This window comes from Phaethon aethereus (genome assembly GCF_964289735.1).
Source record: "Phaethon aethereus genome assembly, chromosome: 25".
In the NCBI taxonomy this organism is placed as follows: Eukaryota; Metazoa; Chordata; class Aves; order Phaethontiformes; family Phaethontidae; genus Phaethon; species Phaethon aethereus.
The window spans coordinates 1,494,368-1,511,674 of record NC_138601.1 but is presented as its reverse complement, the minus strand read 5'-3'; the positions used below and the strand labels follow the sequence as shown (position 1 = coordinate 1,511,674).

General features: G+C 57.5%; 4 protein-coding genes across 4 annotated transcripts; 2 read left to right on the top strand and 2 right to left on the bottom strand.

Moving 5' to 3' along the window:
* Window positions 1-1,900: 1,900 nt before the first annotated feature.
* LOC309413480 (feather keratin 1-like) lies at window positions 1,901-2,256 on the bottom strand (the record flags this gene model as incomplete). Its single annotated transcript, XM_082010621.1, has 1 exon — window positions 1,901-2,256. The coding sequence occupies one exon, from the start codon at window positions 2,254-2,256 to the stop codon at window positions 1,942-1,944; it is 315 nt and encodes a 104-aa protein (XP_081866747.1). The 3' UTR covers window positions 1,901-1,941.
* Window positions 2,257-6,283: 4,027 nt separating this feature from the next.
* Window positions 6,284-7,554, top strand: LOC309413307 (feather keratin 1-like). The gene has a single exon (XM_082010419.1). The coding sequence runs from the start codon at window positions 7,119-7,121 to the stop codon at window positions 7,431-7,433; it is 315 nt and encodes a 104-aa protein (XP_081866545.1). The 5' UTR covers window positions 6,284-7,118; the 3' UTR covers window positions 7,434-7,554.
* Window positions 7,555-10,896: 3,342 nt separating this feature from the next.
* On the bottom strand, window positions 10,897-11,570 carry LOC309413576 (feather keratin 1-like). The gene has a single exon (XM_082010752.1). The coding sequence runs from the start codon at window positions 11,374-11,376 to the stop codon at window positions 10,999-11,001; it is 378 nt and encodes a 125-aa protein (XP_081866878.1). The 5' UTR covers window positions 11,377-11,570; the 3' UTR covers window positions 10,897-10,998.
* A 3,772-nt stretch (window positions 11,571-15,342) lies between these two features.
* On the top strand, window positions 15,343-16,559 carry LOC309413501 (feather keratin 1-like). Its single transcript, XM_082010648.1, has one exon. It carries the CDS (start codon window positions 16,178-16,180, stop codon window positions 16,490-16,492), a length of 315 nt encoding a protein of 104 aa, XP_081866774.1. The 5' UTR covers window positions 15,343-16,177; the 3' UTR covers window positions 16,493-16,559.
* Window positions 16,560-17,307: the final 748 nt, after the last annotated feature.

Genomic DNA, 17,307 nt, shown 5'->3' with positions numbered 1-17,307 from the left:
TAGAGTCAACGGCTCAAGGTCCAAGTGGGGGACACCAGTCATCACTGGTGTCCCTCAGGGGTCCGTACTGGCACCAATACTGTTGCATATCCTCCTCAGTGACATACATCGTGGGATTGAGTGCATCCCCAGCAAGTTTGTACGTGACGCCACGCTGCGGGGCGTAACTGATACGCTTGATGGAAGGGATGCTGTCCGGAGGGATCTTGACAGGCTTGAAGAATGGACCCATGTGAAACTCTCATAAGAAGGCAGTTAAACAAGGTCACGTGCAAGGGCCTGCACCTGGGCTGGGGCAAAATAAATGCAGACTGCAGGATAAACGGTTGAGAGCAACCCTGCAGAGAAGGACTTGGGGATACTGGAGGTTGAAAGATTGGACATGAGCCAGCAGCGTGCACTTGCAGCCCAGAAAGCCAGTCGTGCCTGGGCTGCATCAAAAGGAAGCATGGCCAGCAGGTCGAGGGAGGTGATTCTTTGCTTCTGGTCCGCTCTTGTTAGACCCCACCTGGAGCACTGCGTCCAGTCTGAGGTCCCCAGTACAAAAAAGACATGGACCTCTTAGAGCAGCTCCAGAGAAGAGCTACAGAAACAAGCAGAGGGCTGCATCAGCCCTCCTAGGTAGAAAGGCTGAAGAAGCTGGCGTTGTTCAGCCTGGAGAAGGGAAGGCTCTGTCGGGGGAGACCTTACTGCAGCCTTTCAATATCTAAAGGGGACTTATAAGTCGGAAGCCGGAGAGAGATTTTTATCAAGACCTGTAGTGATAGGACAAGGAGCAACAGTTTTAAACCGAAACAGGGTAGATTTAAACTAGATATTAGGAAGGCATTTTTTACAACAAGGGTAGCGTATCACTGGAAGAGGTTGCCCAGAGACTGATGGGACGTCCCATCATTGCAAGTGTTCCAGGTCAGGTTTGACAGAACTTTGAGTAACGTGATGTAGCAACGGAGATCCCTGCCCATTGCAGGCAGACTGGACTGGATGATCTTTAAGGGTCTCTTCCAACCAAAACCATTCTATGACTCTATCATAATACGGCTCTATGAGAAGGCAGACCACCGCACTGTGTTCCACGGGCTTCTCCTTCTCTTCAGACCAAAAGTTCCCCAACAAGAGCGACCCTTGGACAATACTTAGTTACGATGGGTTCTCCTGGCCTCTCCTGGAAAGCTAGTGCCCCTGTCTTGTCGATACCACATTCCTTCGCGATTACTTGCATCACAGTGTTGAGCGTACTGAGGAGCATGAAGAGGTGTGCACAACAAAGCGGACGGTAGCCACTGAACAATGTAGGGTAATTCCATCCAGACCCGAAGAGGCAGACAAATCTAGAAACGAGAAGATCACCCGATGCAACACTAAGCATACTCAATGTAAGCCCCTGTTGACAATCAGTGCAAAACCATCCCCAAAAACCCCCTCCCAGAACCACCACTGAGCAACAAGCCTCTGACTGAGCATCTTGGGACAGCATCTGCAAGGGAAAAGATGACACAGAGGCAGGGTCTGGGATGCAACAGAACTTTAATGAGTCAAAAGAGGGAAATGAGGTCAGCCCGAGTGGCGGTCCCAGCGCAGGGGGCAGCAGGGGCAGACAGGAATCTGCACCCCATGGCTGTGGCTGATATTCCGCCAGGTGTCCATGTGCCTGCCCTATAGAGGGAGCAGGGCCGGCAGGTCCTCCCTAGGCTGGCTTTGTGGGGCTCCCTACCCAGGGGAACACAAGAGAACAAGGGCACGGGAGGGAAAGGAGAGAGCTGGAAATGGGAAAGGCAGGCATGGGCCGTTCTTTTGGAGAGCCCAGGCTGGCCCCGTCCTTTTGCAAGGGGTGTTGGCGTTGCTCAGCTCCTCTGGACGCAGCAAGCCGATGATGCGTCCCCAGTCCAGTACCATGCTGTGGGTCCCTGGCGGCCTTCCCCAGCGCCACGGCCAGCAGCTTTAGCAGGGGAGGCACCTCCTGCCGCAGTAGCGGCTGCCGAAGCCGGAGAGGCCAAAGCCCCCGGAGGAGATGGGCACTCCCTCAGAGCTGAGGATGCTGCCAACGGCAGCGGAGGTGGAGGATCCCACGGCGGTGCTCTGCGGGAAGGAGCTGAGGATGGGGCCGGGCAGGGTCACCACCACGGGGGAGGGCTGGATGACGACGGTGGAGTCCTGGCACTGCCTGACACAGGGCTCGTTGCAGCTGTTGGCCAGCGGGGTCGGGCCGCAGGGCTGGCAGGGCTGGCAGGGCAGGCACGGGTTGTAGCAGGACATGTCTCGGGGCTGGAGGTGCACCTGGGAGAGAGGGCAGGGGAAAGCAGAGCATGAGGAGTGCATAAGGAGCGGTCTGTCACCCCAACACAAGGGAGAAAAGCCACGAGCTAGAGAAGCGAGATGGAGGATATTTAGGGCGGCCCACGGGCTTCTCTTTCCCTTCAGCCCAGAAGAACCCTATCAATAGCAACCACAGCCAGGGAGATCCCTGCCTAGCCCATAGCTCAGGAGACACCTCAGCCAAGGCCCAACTTCTCTCCAAGCCACGCCATCTACCCCTTCCTTCTGACATTACAAGCAGCCCTTGAGCCCGCACAGGACAAAAAGGCAATTTTGTGCTGAGAAATCCTGGAGGAGGACGAGGCGAAGCACAAGGAGGGAGAGGAGAAAGGGCTTCAGGCTCACCTTGTTCCCGAGGAGATGGAGGCGAGAGGAGTGGATGAGAGAGTGAGGAGAAGGGCCCGCTTTTATACTGCTGCTGCACCGCCCCAGGCCCACAGTCGCTGCACACCGGCAGCAATTTTCCAACAGACTCACCTCCAAAGCAAAATATCTGACCTAATGGCACGGGTCGTGTTTTGGTTTCCGTCAGCGCTGCCATTTCATTTCCTCGTTTCTGACATGACCATTAGGCCTCAGAGCCTCCTTTCAAGTATCGAGATGAAAGGCCCAAGCATTTCCCCGGTAGGAACACATCAGTACAGGCAGAAGATGTGCTCCAAGTGCTGGAGGGCTCTGTGCAGCTGCGGGGCATGGGTCTGGGGAAATCTGATGGGGTTGTTTTCCCCTCCCTTTGCAGGAAGGTGCACATAACCTCCTAACACTGCAGTCCTCTCCTGCTTGTGTCTCTTTGGTAAAGCCGCCCCCTCTCATAGCAGTCTCCGGGGGTCCCCAGCCAGTGCAATCAGCAGCCTTGTGGCAGGAGAATGTTGCCCTCCCGAACCCTGTGATTCCTCAACAAGCCCTGTGGAGTCGGGTCCCTCCTCACTACCAGAGGGGTGTGTTGAGGCTCGCGGCAGCACCGTGTTCCTCCCATTCTCATCACACCACCATGCACTTTGGTCGCACGCTTTGGACCGCGAGCAGCAGGTGACACATTTCCAGAACATGCTGACTGTCCTGAGAGCCCCCTGAGATGTGGGAGTGCCGGCAAGAAGGTCATGCCTAGGGCAACGGCTGTTGGGGCTGCCTGGAGCTGTGTACTGGGGTACAGCCCAGTGCTCAGAGACGGTTTTCCGGGGCAGGGCTGGAGCTGCCCTGGCCGCAGGGCAATTCACCCTTCGTGGGACACAGGCCTGCACACAGCACGCACTCCCAGCTTGGCCTCACGCCAAAAGGCTGACACACGGCCAATCCAAAATTAGAGTGTGACTCGCCGTGGGTAGGGAGAGTCTATCCCAGGAAGCTTGCTACTGAGGGCATTCCCTTGCCCTCCTGGGACGCGTCCCAGCTGCCTCCCTGTCTGCAGGGCAGGGAAGTGCATCACCTCCTCCATGTAGTCTGAGAGCTGGTTTTGTACCCAGGGCCCTGCTGAGCACATCCCCTCCCTGAGCATCCTCCGGCACGTGGCAATGCAGGGTCCTGCCAGCCTTCCCTCCTCGCGGAGCTGGGGGAAGTTTCCTTGCCTCCCCAATGGTGCTGGGCTGTACTCCAAGCTGCAGCGGCTTCTGGCGTGTGGGAAAGGAGGTGCGCTTATGCCCCAGTGCCCGGGAGAAGACGTATCACATGGGACCCAGGGATGAGTTCCCGCCAGAGCAGGGAGATGTTTTCTGCGACCCTTTCTTTCCCTCTTTCCCTGAGAATTCAGGAGAGCTCCTCACCGCAGACGGGGCTCTTTGGCCAGGAAGATGAGGCCTGTGCGTCCATTCCCTTCCACCCTCAAAGTATCTGCTTGTTCTCCTGCGTATTGCCTGGACCTTTCTTGCTCTTGGACCACGAGATGCCTGAGGCGCTGCCAGCTTTTCTGAGCTCCTTGGCCCTTCTCAGCTGCTTCCATGGCATCCTACCTACCAGCTGCCTGAACAGGCGGAAGTCAGCGTGCCTGAAGTCCAGCGACTGTACTCTGCTACTCGCTTTCCTCCCTGCCGTCAGGGCTTCAACACAAAGTTTCTCAGGTGTGATAGCCACGGCTTCCCTTGACTCCAATGTTCCCAACACAGATCTTCCCTCTCAGGGCCAGCTGTGCAGCACCCGTTTTTACCCATGACAGATTCGCAGGATCCTTGAGGTTGGAAGGGACCTCTGGAGACCGTCTAGCCCAACGCCCCTGCTCAAAGCACGGTCAGCCTTTGGAGGATGCTCAGGGACAAGACCCGTCAAGCTCCAAAAACCTGCAAGGATCGAGAATCCACAACCTCTCTGGGCAAACACAGCCGGCGCTTCACCACTCTCACACTAACAAAGCCTTTTCTTATGTTTCCCTGGAATTTCCCGTATTTCAGTATGTGCCTGTTACCCCTTGTCCCTTCCCTGGATAGGACTCAGGACACTCTCGCTCTATGTTCTTCACTCCCTCCGATCCACTCTTTTACCCAAAGCTACGAAGCGTGCCCTGGGGCCTTCTCTCCTGCAGGGTGAACAACCCCACCTGTCGCAGCCCCTCCTGCCGCAGGGGCTCCAGGCATTGCACGGGCTCCGTGGCCTTGCTGGACTCGCACCAGTATGGCCGTGCATCTCTCATACTGAGGAGCCACGAACTGGACAGCAGTTGTGGTGTCAGCAGCGTGCAGCCAGGAAGAGGGATCACCCTCTGCCATCTGATAGCAAACCCCTTCCTAACGCAGCCCAGGATGCTGTCGGATGCCATTTCCCCAAAGGTGCGGGCTGCCTCACGATGTCCTTCAGCACCCACGGCCTCTGCTGCAAAGCTCTTTGGAAGCCCATCGGCCCCAGCCTGTAGTGGTGCGGAGGTTCTTCCTCGCCCGCTGCAGGACTCTGCATAGAGGGGTTAAACACTATTGGCCCCAGTAGAGACCCCTGCAATGCACCAGGGGTGAGTGCCTGCCAGCTGCACTTCGTGCCACGCATCACAATCCTCGGAGACCAGCAGCCATGCCAGATTTCAGTCCCCGGCACTGCCCTCTTTGCCAGCCTCTATCTTCTCTGTTGGTCTGCAAGGATGGGGAAGCAGACGGCATCAAGAGCCTTCGTTAGATGAGATGAACAACATTTGCTGCACTTCCCTCACCCACCGCAGCCAGGCACGACATCAAAGGCGGCCATGAGGTTGGTCGGGCCTGCTTTCCCCTCCATAAATCCATGCGGACCACTCACAATCACCTTCTTGTCCTTTCGTCTTGGCAAAGGATGATTTGCTCCACCACCTTTGCAGGGATCGAGGTGAGGCTGACCGGCCTGTCATTCCCCAGCTCCTCTTTCATGCCCTTTATGAAGACAGGAGGCCCGCTGGCTTTCTCCCAGTCCTCAGAGGCATTCTGTGACTGCCAAAGGACTTTCAAAGGGCGCTGAGAGCGGCCTTGCAGGGACACCAGCCAACGCCCTTGCGGGCATGGCATCAGGTTGCCTGCACTCATGTCAGTCCAATCGGTTTGAATGTTTTCCAGACCTGATCCTCCTCTCCGAGGATAGGTCTTTCCTGCTCCAGACTTCTCCAAGGAATGGCAGGAGCCGATCTCTCTACAGGAAATCCTGGCAGTAAAGACCAACGTCAAGAACCTTTGGAGTACCTCCATCTTTCCCGTCAGCCCTGCCCTCCACAAAGCTGCTTCGTGCAGTGCTGCGGCTCTCTTTGACCAAGCCTCGCCACTGACCTACCCGGAAGAAGACTTTCCTGGCTGGTGCCCTGCACGTGCTTTGGCTGATTTAACGCCAGGTGAGCTTTGCCTTTTCGCACCCCAACCCTGCATACCCTGACAAGCCTGGCAAACCTTCTCCCCCTTAGCTAAGGGCATCAAGAGGAAAACAGCTGAAACCGCTTGAAACGGAGATGCAACGGCCAGTGACCATTGGAGCGAGAGCGAGCTGAGAGACAGGGAGGAGAGAGAAGCATGTGGCACGTCCTCAGAAAGAGAAGCCTTTGGGTGCTCTGCCGATGCGTGCGGTGCGGGGCAGAGCTGGGCCTCTTCCTGCAAAGGCAGCTGCAAACAATCGCACTTCACTGCCCCAAGCCAACATCCCCTGCCTGCACGGGACCCCTCCTGCACGTGGGGGCATATCCTCCACCTGCACGGACTAGATCTTAATCGGGACATCCTCGGGCCTCTCATCCCAGCACATGAAAGGAGCCTGCATGGCAGGCCAAGCATGTCAGAAATGAGGAAATGAAATGGCAGCGCTGACGGAAACCAAAACACGACCCGTGCCATTAGGTAGGGTATTTTGCTTTGGAGGTGAGTCTGTTGGAAAATTGCTGCCAGCGTGCAGTGACTGTGGGCCTGGGGCGGTGCAGCAGGAGTATAAAAGCGGGGCCTTCTCCTCACTCTCTCATCCACTCCTCTCGCCTCCATCTCCTTGGGAACAAGGTGAGCCTGAAGGCATTTTTCCTCCTGCTCCTTTTGGACTTCCCAGACCATACCTGCCCCTTTGTCCATGCTCCTGGAACTGCTTGTTGTGAGAGCGGGAAGGGAGTAGAAGGTGTGGCATGGGGAGAGGCTGGGTCTTAGCTGATATGAGTCCTGAGCTATGGGCTAGGTAAAGGTCTGCCCTGGGCTTGGTAACTCTTGGAGGGGATCATCTGGGCTAAAGGAAAGAGAAGCCCGTGGGCCTCCCTCCACAGCCTCCATCTCTCTTCTCCAGCTTCTGCCTTTCTCCCTCATGGTGGGCCTACAGGCTTCTCCTCGTACACCCCTCATGCTCTGCTTTCCCCTGCTCTCTTCCCGCAGGTGCACCTCCAGCCCCGAGACATGTCCTGCTACAGCCCGTGCCTGCCCTGCCAGCCCTGCCAGCCCTGCGGCCCGACCCCGCTGGCCAACAGCTGCAATGAGCCCTGTGTCAGGCAGTGCCAGGACTCCACCGTCGTCATCCAGCCCTCCCCCGTGGTGGTGACCCTGCCCGGCCCCATCCTCAGCTCCTTCCCGCAGAGCACCGCCGTGGGATCCTCCACCTCCGCTGCCGTTGGCAGCATCCTCAGCTCTGAGGGAGTGCCCATCTCCTCCGGGGGCTTTGGCCTCTCCGGCTTCGGCAGCCGCTACTGCGGCAGGAGGTGCCTCCCCTGCTAAAGCTGCTGGCCGTGGCGCTGGGGAAGGCCGCCAGGGACCCACAGCATGGTATCGGACTGGGGACGCATCATCGGCTTGCTGCGTCCAGAGGAGCTGAGCAACGCCAACACCCCTTGCAAAAGGACGAGGCCAGCCTGGGCTCTCCAAAAGCACGGCCCATGCCTGCCTTTCCCATTTCCAGCTCTCTCCTTTCCCTCCCGTGCCCTTGTTCTCTTGTGCTCCCCTGGGTGGGGAGCCCCACAAAGCCAGCCTAGGGAGGACTTGCCGGCCCTGCTCCGTCTGTGGGGCAGGCACATGGACACCTGGCGCAATATCAGCCCCAGCCATGGCGTGCAGATTCCTGTCTGCCCCTGCTGCTCCCTGCACTGGGACCGCCACTCGGGCTGACCTCTTTTCCCTCTTTTGACTCATTAAAGTTCTGATGCACCCCAGCCCGTGCCTTTGTCTCATCCCTTCCCCTGCAGACGCTCTCCCACGATACGCAGGGGAAGAGGGGTGTTGCTCAGCGGTGGTTCTGGGAGGGGGTTGTTGGAGATGGCTTTGCAGGGACTGTTAACACGGGCTTGCTTTACCTATTCTTAGTCATGCATTGGGTGACCCTCTGCTTTCTACACCTCTCTGCCTCTTCTGGGCCTGGATAGAATGACCCGATGCTGGTCAATGACCACAGATAGCTCCTCCAGAGGTGATTCGAGGTCTCCCGCCAAAGCATTCTCTTCTCCATGCTCAACACGCCCTGCGTCCACAACCCCTCCTCCCCAACCAAGTGCTCCAGCCTTCTCAGCACCCTGCCCACCCACGGCTGGACTCACACCGCTTGATCAAGGTCTTTCTTGCATTACAGCCCAAAACTTGACACAGCATGCCAGATGCCGTCAGGCAAGCACTGAGCAGACTGGGATCGTCCCTCCCATTGATCTCCTGGGTACGCTCTCGCTCATACAGTCCAGGTTGTTGATGACAGTCCTTGCTGTCCAGGAACAGTGCTGGGAGTTGCACCTGTTTTGATGCGGTTACCGCAAGCACCGTTTCCTGGCCCTGCTTTTGGGCTGCAACTTCTCAGCGGTTGAAGGATGTGTGGGGACACAGGGCTGGTTCCTACCAAGCCAGCTTCCGATCAGGACTCTGAGTGGCCACGTATCATTGTGCCCATCTCTGTCCTGCAGCACTTCACTAGCTCCCCTCTGTCGGCTGCAAGTCTCTCCGCAGCCTTTGCTGCTGGTCTACGCACTGCTTTGGAGAGCTCTTGGACAGCCCTGAGACACTCAGTCTGCAGACGCTGCCTCTCTTCCTTCCCCGAGTCTCTCCCTGCCCTTCCGCCCTCCAGAAACATTCCCACGAAACCCTAGGCACAGACAGGGAAGGAGCAGGTCAAGGAGGACATGCACTGCCCATGAGCCTGTGTGGTGTATTGACCCCAGCCAGAACTAAGCACCCACTGGCCCTTCTCCCTCGCCGTGCTTTCCCGGTGGGATGGGGGCAGAACTGGAAGAGCAAGAGTGTGAAATACCCATGGGTCAACATCAGGGCTGCCGAAGAGGGGAAAGGGCAAAAGAGAAAAAAACAAGTGATGCAAAGGCAATCACGCACTATTTAGTGCAGCACTCTGGCTGCACCCAAGGCGTTAGAGTCAACGGCTCAAGGTCCAAGTGGGGGACACCAGTCATCACTGGTGTCCCTCAGGGGTCCGTACTGGCACCAATACTGTTGCATATCCTCCTCAGTGACATACATCGTGGGATTGAGTGCATCCCCAGCAAGTTTGTACGTGACGCCACGCTGCGGGGCGTAACTGATACGCTTGATGGAAGGGATGCTGTCCGGAGGGATCTTGACAGGCTTGAAGAATGGACCCATGTGAAACTCTCATAAGAAGGCAGTTAAACAAGGTCATGTGCAAGGGCCTGCACCTGGGCTGGGGCAAAATAAATGCAGACTGCAGGATAAACGGTTGAGAGCAGCCCTGCAGAGAAGGACTTGGGGATACTGGAGGTTGAAAGATTGGACATGAGCCAGCAGCGTGCACTTGCAGCCCAGAAAACCAGTCGTGCCTGGGCTGCATCAAAAGGAAGCATGGCCAGCAGGTCGAGGGAGGTGATTCTTTGCTTCTGGTCCGCTCTTGTTAGACCCCACCTGGAGCACTGCGTCCAGTCTGAGGTCCCCAGTACAAAAAAGACATGGACCTCTTAGAGCAGCTCCAGAGAAGAGCTACAGAAACAAGCAGAGGGCTGCATCAGCCCTCCTAGGTAGAAAGGCTGAAGAAGCTGGCGTTGTTCAGCCTGGAGAAGGGAAGGCTCTGTCGGGGGAGACCTTACTGCAGCCTTTCAATATCTAAAGGGGACTTATAAGTCGGAAGCCGGAGAGAGATTTTTATCAAGACCTGTAGTGATAGGACAAGGAGCAACAGTTTTAAACCGAAACAGGGTAGATTTAAACTAGATATTAGGAAGGCATTTTTTACAACAAGGGTAGCGTATCACTGGAAGAGGTTGCCCAGAGACTGATGGGACGTCCCATCATTGCAAGTGTTCCAGGTCAGGTTTGACAGAACTTTGAGTAACGTGATGTAGCAACGGAGATCCCTGCCCATTGCAGGCAGACTGGACTGGATGATCTTTAAGGGTCTCTTCCAACCAAAACCATTCTATGACTCTATCATAATACGGCTCTATGAGAAGGCAGACCACCGCACTGTGTTCCACGGGCTTCTCCTTCTCTTCAGACCAAAAGTTCCCCAACAAGAGCGACCCTTGGACAATACTTAGTTACGATGGGTTCTCCTGGCCTCTCCTGGAAAGCTAGTGCCCCTGTCTTGTCGATACCACATTCCTTCGCGATTACTTGCATCACAGTGTTGAGCGTACTGAGGAGCATGAAGAGGTGTGCACAACAAAGCGGACGGTAGCCACTGAACAATGTAGGGTAATTCCATCCAGACCCGAAGAGGCAGACAAATCTAGAAACGAGAAGATCACCCGATGCAACACTAAGCATACTCAATGTAAGCCCCTGTTGACAATCAGTGCAAAACCATCCCCAAAAACCCCCTCCCAGAACCACCACTGAGCAACAAGCCTCTGACTGAGCATCTTGGGACAGCATCTGCAAGGGAAAAGATGACACAGAGGCAGGGTCTGGGATGCAACAGAACTTTAATGAGTCAAAAGAGGGAAATGAGGTCAGCCCGAGTGGCGGTCCCAGCGCAGGGGGCAGCAGGGCAGACAGGAATCTGCACCCCATGGCTGTGGCTGATATTCCGCCAGGTGTCCATGTGCCTGCCCTACAGAGGGAGCAGGGCCGGCAGGTCCTCCCTAGGCTGGCTTTGTGGGGCTCCCCACCCAGGGGAGCACAAGAGAACAAGGGCACGGGAGGGAAAGGAGAGAGCTGGAAATGGGAAAGGCAGGCATGGGCCGTTCTTTTGGAGAGCCCAGGCTGGCCCCGTCCTTTTGCAAGGGGTGTTGGCGTTGCTCAGCTCCTCTGGACGCAGCAAGCCGATGATGCGTCCCCAGTCCGGTACCATGCTGTGGGTCCCTGGCGGCCTTCCCCAGCGCCACGGCCAGCAGCTTTAGCAGGGGAGGCACCTCCTGCCGCAGTAGCGGCTGCCGAAGCCGGAGAGGCCAAAGCCCCCGGAGGAGATGGGCACTCCCTCAGAGCTGAGGATGCTGCCAACGGCAGCGGAGGTGGAGGATCCCACGGCGGTGCTCTGCGGGAAGGAGCTGAGGATGGGGCCGGGCAGGGTCACCACCACGGGGGAGGGCTGGATGACGACGGTGGAGTCCTGGCACTGCCTGACACAGGGCTCGTTGCAGCTGTTGGCCAGCGGGGTCGGGCCGCAGGGCTGGCAGGGCTGGCAGGGCAGGCACGGGCTGTAGCAGGACATGTCTCGGGGCTGGAGGTGCACCTGGGAGAGAGGGCAGGGGAAAGCAGAGCATGAGGAGTGCATAAGGAGCGGTCTGTCACCCCAACACAAGGGAGAAAAGCCACGAGCTAGAGAAGCGAGATGGAGGATATTTAGGGCGGCCCACGGGCTTCTCTTTCCCTTCAGCCCAGAAGAACCCTATCAATAGCAACCACAGCCAGGGAGATCCCTGCCTAGCCCATAGCTCAGGAGACACCTCAGCCAAGGCCCAACTTCTCTCCAAGCCACGCCATCTACCCCTTCCTTCTGACATTACAAGCAGCCCTTGAGCCCGCACAGGACAAAAAGGCAATTTTGTGCTGAGAAATCCTGGAGGAGGACGAGGCGAAGCACAAGGAGGGAGAGGAGAAAGGGCTTCAGGCTCACCTTGTTCCCAAGGAGATGGAGGCGAGAGGAGTGGATGAGAGAGTGAGGAGAAGGGCCCGCTTTTATACTGCTGCTGCACCGCCCCAGGCCCACAGTCGCTGCACGCCGGCAGCAATTTTCCAACAGACTCACCTCCAAAGCAAAATATCTGACCTAATGGCACGGGTCGTGTTTTGGTTTCCGTCAGCGCTGCCATTTCATTTCCTCGTTTCTGACATGACCATTAGGCCTCAGAGCCTCCTTTCAAGTATCGAGATGAAAGGCCCAAGCATTTCCCCGGTAGGAACACATCAGTACAGGCAGAAGATGTGCTCCAAGTGCTGGAGGGGTCTGTGCAGCTGCGGGGCATGGGTCTGGGGAAATCTGATGGGGTTGTTTTCCCCTCCCTTTGCAGGAAGGTGCACATAACCTCCTAACACTGCAGTCCTCTCCTGCTTGTGTCTCTTTGGTAAAGCCGCCCCCTCTCATAGCAGTCTCCGGGGGTCCCCAGCCAGTGCAATCAGCAGCCTTGTGGCAGGAGAATGTTGCCCTCCCGAACCCTGTGATTCCTCAACAAGCCCTGTGGAGTCGGGTCCCTCCTCACTACCAGAGGGGTGTGTTGAGGCTCGCGGCAGCACCGTGTTCCTCCCATTCTCATCACACCACCATGCACTTTGGTCGCACGCTTTGGACCGCGAGCAGCAGGTGACACATTTCCAGAACATGCTGACTGTCCTGAGAGCCCCCTGAGATGTGGGAGTGCCGGCAAGAAGGTCATGCCTAGGGCAACGGCTGTTGGGGCTGCCTGGAGCTGTGTACTGGGGTACAGCCCAGTGCTCAGAGACGGTTTTCCGGGGCAGGGCTGGAGCTGCCCTGGCCGCAGGGCAATTCACCCTTCGTGGGACACAGGCCTGCACACAGCACGCACTCCCAGCTTGGCCTCACGCCAAAAGGCTGACACACGGCCAATCCAAAATTAGAGTGTGACTCGCCGTGGGTAGGGAGAGTCTATCCCAGGAAGCTTGCTACTGAGGGCATTCCCTTGCCCTCCTGGGACGCGTCCCAGCTGCCTCCCTGTCTGCAGGGCAGGGAAGTGCATCACCTCCTCCATGTAGTCTGAGAGCTGGTTTTGTACCCAGGGCCCTGCTGAGCACATCCCCTCCCTGAGCATCCTCCGGCACGTGGCAATGCAGGGTCCTGCCAGCCTTCCCTCCTCGCGGAGCTGGGGGAAGTTTCCTTGCCTCCCCAATGGTGCTGGGCTGTACTCCAAGCTGCAGCGGCTTCTGGCGTGTGGGAAAGGAGGTGCGCTTATGCCCCAGTGCCCGGGAGAAGACGTATCACATGGGACCCAGGGATGAGTTCCCGCCAGAGCAGGGAGATGTTTTCTGCGACCCTTTCTTTCCCTCTTTCCCTGAGAATTCAGGAGAGCTCCTCACCGCAGACGGGGCTCTTTGGCCAGGAAGATGAGGCCTGTGCGTCCATTCCCTTCCACCCTCAAAGTATCTGCTTGTTCTCCTGCGTATTGCCTGGACCTTTCTTGCTCTTGGACCACGAGATGCCTGAGGCGCTGCCAGCTTTTCTGAGCTCCTTGGCCCTTCTCAGCTGCTTCCATGGCATCCTACCTACCAGCTGCCTGAACAGGCGGAAGTCAGCGTGCCTGAAGTCCAGCGACTGTACTCTGCTACTCGCTTTCCTCCCTGCCATCAGGGCTTCAACACAAAGTTTCTCAGGTGTGATAGCCACGGCTTCCCTTGACTCCAATGTTCCCAACACAGTTCTTCCCTCTCAGGGCCAGCTGTGCAGCACCCGTTTTTACCCATGACAGATTCGCAGGATCCTTGAGGTTGGAAGGGACCTCTGGAGACCGTCTAGCCCAACGCCCCTGCTCAAAGCACGGTCAGCCTTTGGAGGATGCTCAGGGACAAGACCCGTCAAGCTCCAAAAACCTGCAAGGATCGAGAATCCACAACCTCTCTGGGCAAACACAGCCGGCGCTTCACCACTCTCACACTAACAAAGCCTTTTCTTATGTTTCCCTGGAATTTCCCGTATTTCAGTATGTGCCTGTTACCCCTTGTCCCTTCCCTGGATAGGACTCAGGACACTCTCGCTCTATGTTCTTCACTCCCTCCGATCCACTCTTTTACCCAAAGCTACGAAGCGTGCCCTGGGGCCTTCTCTCCTGCAGGGTGAACAACCCCACCTGTCGCAGCCCCTCCTGCCGCAGGGGCTCCAGGCATTGCACGGGCTCCGTGGCCTTGCTGGACTCGCACCAGTATGGCCGTGCATCTCTCATACTGAGGAGCCACGAACTGGACAGCAGTTGTGGTCTCAGCAGCGTGCAGCCAGGAAGAGGGATCACCCTCTGCCATCTGATAGCAAACCCCTTCCTAACGCAGCCCAGGATGCTGTCGGATGCCATTTCCCCAAAGGTGCGGGCTGCCTCACGATGTCCTTCAGCACCCACGGCCTCTGCTGCAAAGCTCTTTGGAAGCCCATCGGCCCCAGCCTGTAGTGGTGCGGAGGTTCTTCCTCGCCCGCTGCAGGACTCTGCATAGAGGGGTTAAACACTATTGGCCCCAGTAGAGACCCCTGCAATGCACCAGGGGTGAGTGCCTGCCAGCTGCACTTCGTGCCACGCATCACAATCCTCGGAGACCAGCAGCCATGCCAGATTTCAGTCCCCGGCACTGCCCTCTTTGCCAGCCTCTATCTTCTCTGTTGGTCTGCAAGGATGGGGAAGCAGACGGCATCAAGAGCCTTCGTTAGATGAGATGAACAACATTTGCTGCACTTCCCTCACCCACCGCAGCCAGGCACGACATCAAAGGCGGCCATGAGGTTGGTCGGGCCTGCTTTCCCCTCCATAAATCCATGCGGACCACTCACAATCACCTTCTTGTCCTTTCGTCTTGGCAAAGGATGATTTGCTCCACCACCTTTGCAGGGATCGAGGTGAGGCTGACCGGCCTGTCGTTCCCCAGCTCCTCTTTCATGCCCTTTATGAAGACAGGAGGCCCGCTGGCTTTCTCCCAGTCCTCAGAGGCATTCTGTGACTGCCAAAGGACTTTCAAAGGGCGCTGAGAGCGGCCTTGCAGGGACACCAGCCAACGCCCTTGCGGGCATGGCATCAGGTTGCCTGCACTCATGTCAGTCCAATCGGTTTGAATGTTTTCCAGACCTGATCCTCCTCTCCCGAGGATAGGTCTTTCCTGCTCCAGACTTCTCCAAGGAATGGCAGGAGCCCGATCTCTCTACAGGAAATCCTGGCAGTAAAGACCAACGTCAAGAACCTTTGGAGTACCTCCATCTTTCCCGTCAGCCCTGCCCTCCACAAAGCTGCTTCGTGCAGTGCTGCGGCTCTCTTTGACCAAGCCTCGCCACTGACCTACCCGGAAGAAGACTTTCCTGGCTGGTGCCCTGCACGTGCTTTGGCTGATTTAACGCCAGGTGAGCTTTGCCTTTTCGCACCCCAACCCTGCATACCCTGACAAGCCTGGCAAACCTTCTCCCCCTTAGCTAAGGGCATCAAGAGGAAAACAGCTGAAACCGCTTGAAACGGAGATGCAACGGCCAGTGACCATTGGAGCGAGAGCGAGCTGAGAGACAGGGAGGAGAGAGAAGCATGTGGCACGTCCTCAGAAAGAGAAGCCTTTGGGTGCTCTGCCGATGCGTGCGGTGCGGGGCAGAGCTGGGCCTCTTCCTGCAAAGGCAGCTGCAAACAATCGCACTTCACTGCCCCAAGCCAACATCCCCTGCCTGCACGGGACCCCTCCTGCACGTGGGGGCATATCCTCCACCTGCACGGACTAGATCTTAATCGGGACATCCTCGGGCCTCTCATCCCAGCACATGAAAGGAGCCTGCATGGCAGGCCAAGCATGTCAGAAATGAGGAAATGAAATGGCAGCGCTGACGGAAACCAAAACACGACCCGTGCCATTAGGTAGGGTATTTTGCTTTGGAGGTGAGTCTGTTGGAAAATTGCTGCCAGCGTGCAGTGACTGTGGGCCTGGGGCGGTGCAGCAGGAGTATAAAAGCGGGGCCTTCTCCTCACTCTCTCATCCACTCCTCTCGCCTCCATCTCCTTGGGAACAAGGTGAGCCTGAAGGCATTTTTCCTCCTGCTCCTTTTGGACTTCCCAGACCATACCTGCCCCTTTGTCCATGCTCCTGGAACTGCTTGTTGTGAGAGCGGGAAGGGAGTAGAAGGTGTGGCATGGGGAGAGGCTGGGTCTTAGCTGATATGAGTCCTGAGCTATGGGCTAGGTAAAGGTCTGCCCTGGGCTTGGTAACTCTTGGAGGGGATCATCTGGGCTAAAGGAAAGAGAAGCCCGTGGGCCTCCCTCCACAGCCTCCATCTCTCTTCTCCAGCTTCTGCCTTTCTCCCTCATGGTGGGCCTACAGGCTTCTCCTCGTACACCCCTCATGCTCTGCTTTCCCCTGCTCTCTTCCCGCAGGTGCACCTCCAGCCCCGAGACATGTCCTGCTACAGCCCGTGCCTGCCCTGCCAGCCCTGCCAGCCCTGCGGCCCGACCCCGCTGGCCAACAGCTGCAATGAGCCCTGTGTCAGGCAGTGCCAGGACTCCACCGTCGTCATCCAGCCCTCCCCCGTGGTGGTGACCCTGCCCGGCCCCATCCTCAGCTCCTTCCCGCAGAGCACCGCCGTGGGATCCTCCACCTCCGCTGCCGTTGGCAGCATCCTCAGCTCTGAGGGAGTGCCCATCTCCTCCGGGGGCTTTGGCCTCTCCGGCTTCGGCAGCCGCTACTGCGGCAGGAGGTGCCTCCCCTGCTAAAGCTGCTGGCCGTGGCGCTGGGGAAGGCCGCCAGGGACCCACAGCATGGTACCGGACTGGGGACGCATCATCGGCTTGCTGCATCCAGAGGAGCTGAGCAACGCCAACACCCCTTGCAAAAGGACGAGGCCAGCCTGGGCCCTCCAAAAGCACGGCCCATGCCTGCCTTTCCCATTTCCAGCTCTCTCCTTTCCCTCCCGTGCCCTTGTTCTCTTGTGCTCCCCTGGGTGGGGAGCCCCACAAAGCCAGCCTAGGGAGGACTTGCCGGCCCTGCTCCGTCTGTGGGGCAGGCACATGGACACCTGGCGCAATATCAGCCCCAGCCATGGCGTGCAGATTCCTGTCTGCCCCTGCTGCTCCCTGCACTGGGACCGCCACTCGGGCTGACCTCTTTTCCCTCTTTTGACTCATTAAAGTTCTGATGCACCCCAGCCCGTGCCTTTGTCTCATCCCTTCCCCTGCAGACGCTCTCCCACGATACGCAGGGGAAGAGGGGTGTTGCTCAGCGGTGGTTCTGGGAGGGGGTTGTTGGAGATGGCTTTGCAGGGACTGTTAACACGGGCTTGCTTTGCCTATTCTTAGTCATGCATTGGGTGACCCTCTGCTTTCTACACCTCTCTGCCTCTTCTGGGCCTGGATAGAATGACCCGATGCTGGTCAATGACCACAGATAGCTCCTCCAGAGGTGATTCGAGGTCTCCCGCCAAAGCATTCTCTTCTCCATGCTCAACACGCCCTGCGTCCACAACCCCTCCTCCCCAACCAAGTGCTCCAGCCTTCTCAGCACCCTGCCCACCCACGGCTGGACTCACACC

Bases quoted from the DNA above. Each gene is read 5' to 3' on its own strand.
- LOC309413307 (XM_082010419.1), top strand. From the start codon at position 7,119: ATGTCCTGCTACAGCCCGTGCCTGCCCTGCCAGCCCTGCCAGCCCTGC.
- LOC309413576 (XM_082010752.1), bottom strand. From the start codon at position 11,376: ATGCACTCCTCATGCTCTGCTTTCCCCTGCCCTCTCTCCCAGGTGCAC.
- LOC309413501 (XM_082010648.1), top strand. From the start codon at position 16,178: ATGTCCTGCTACAGCCCGTGCCTGCCCTGCCAGCCCTGCCAGCCCTGC.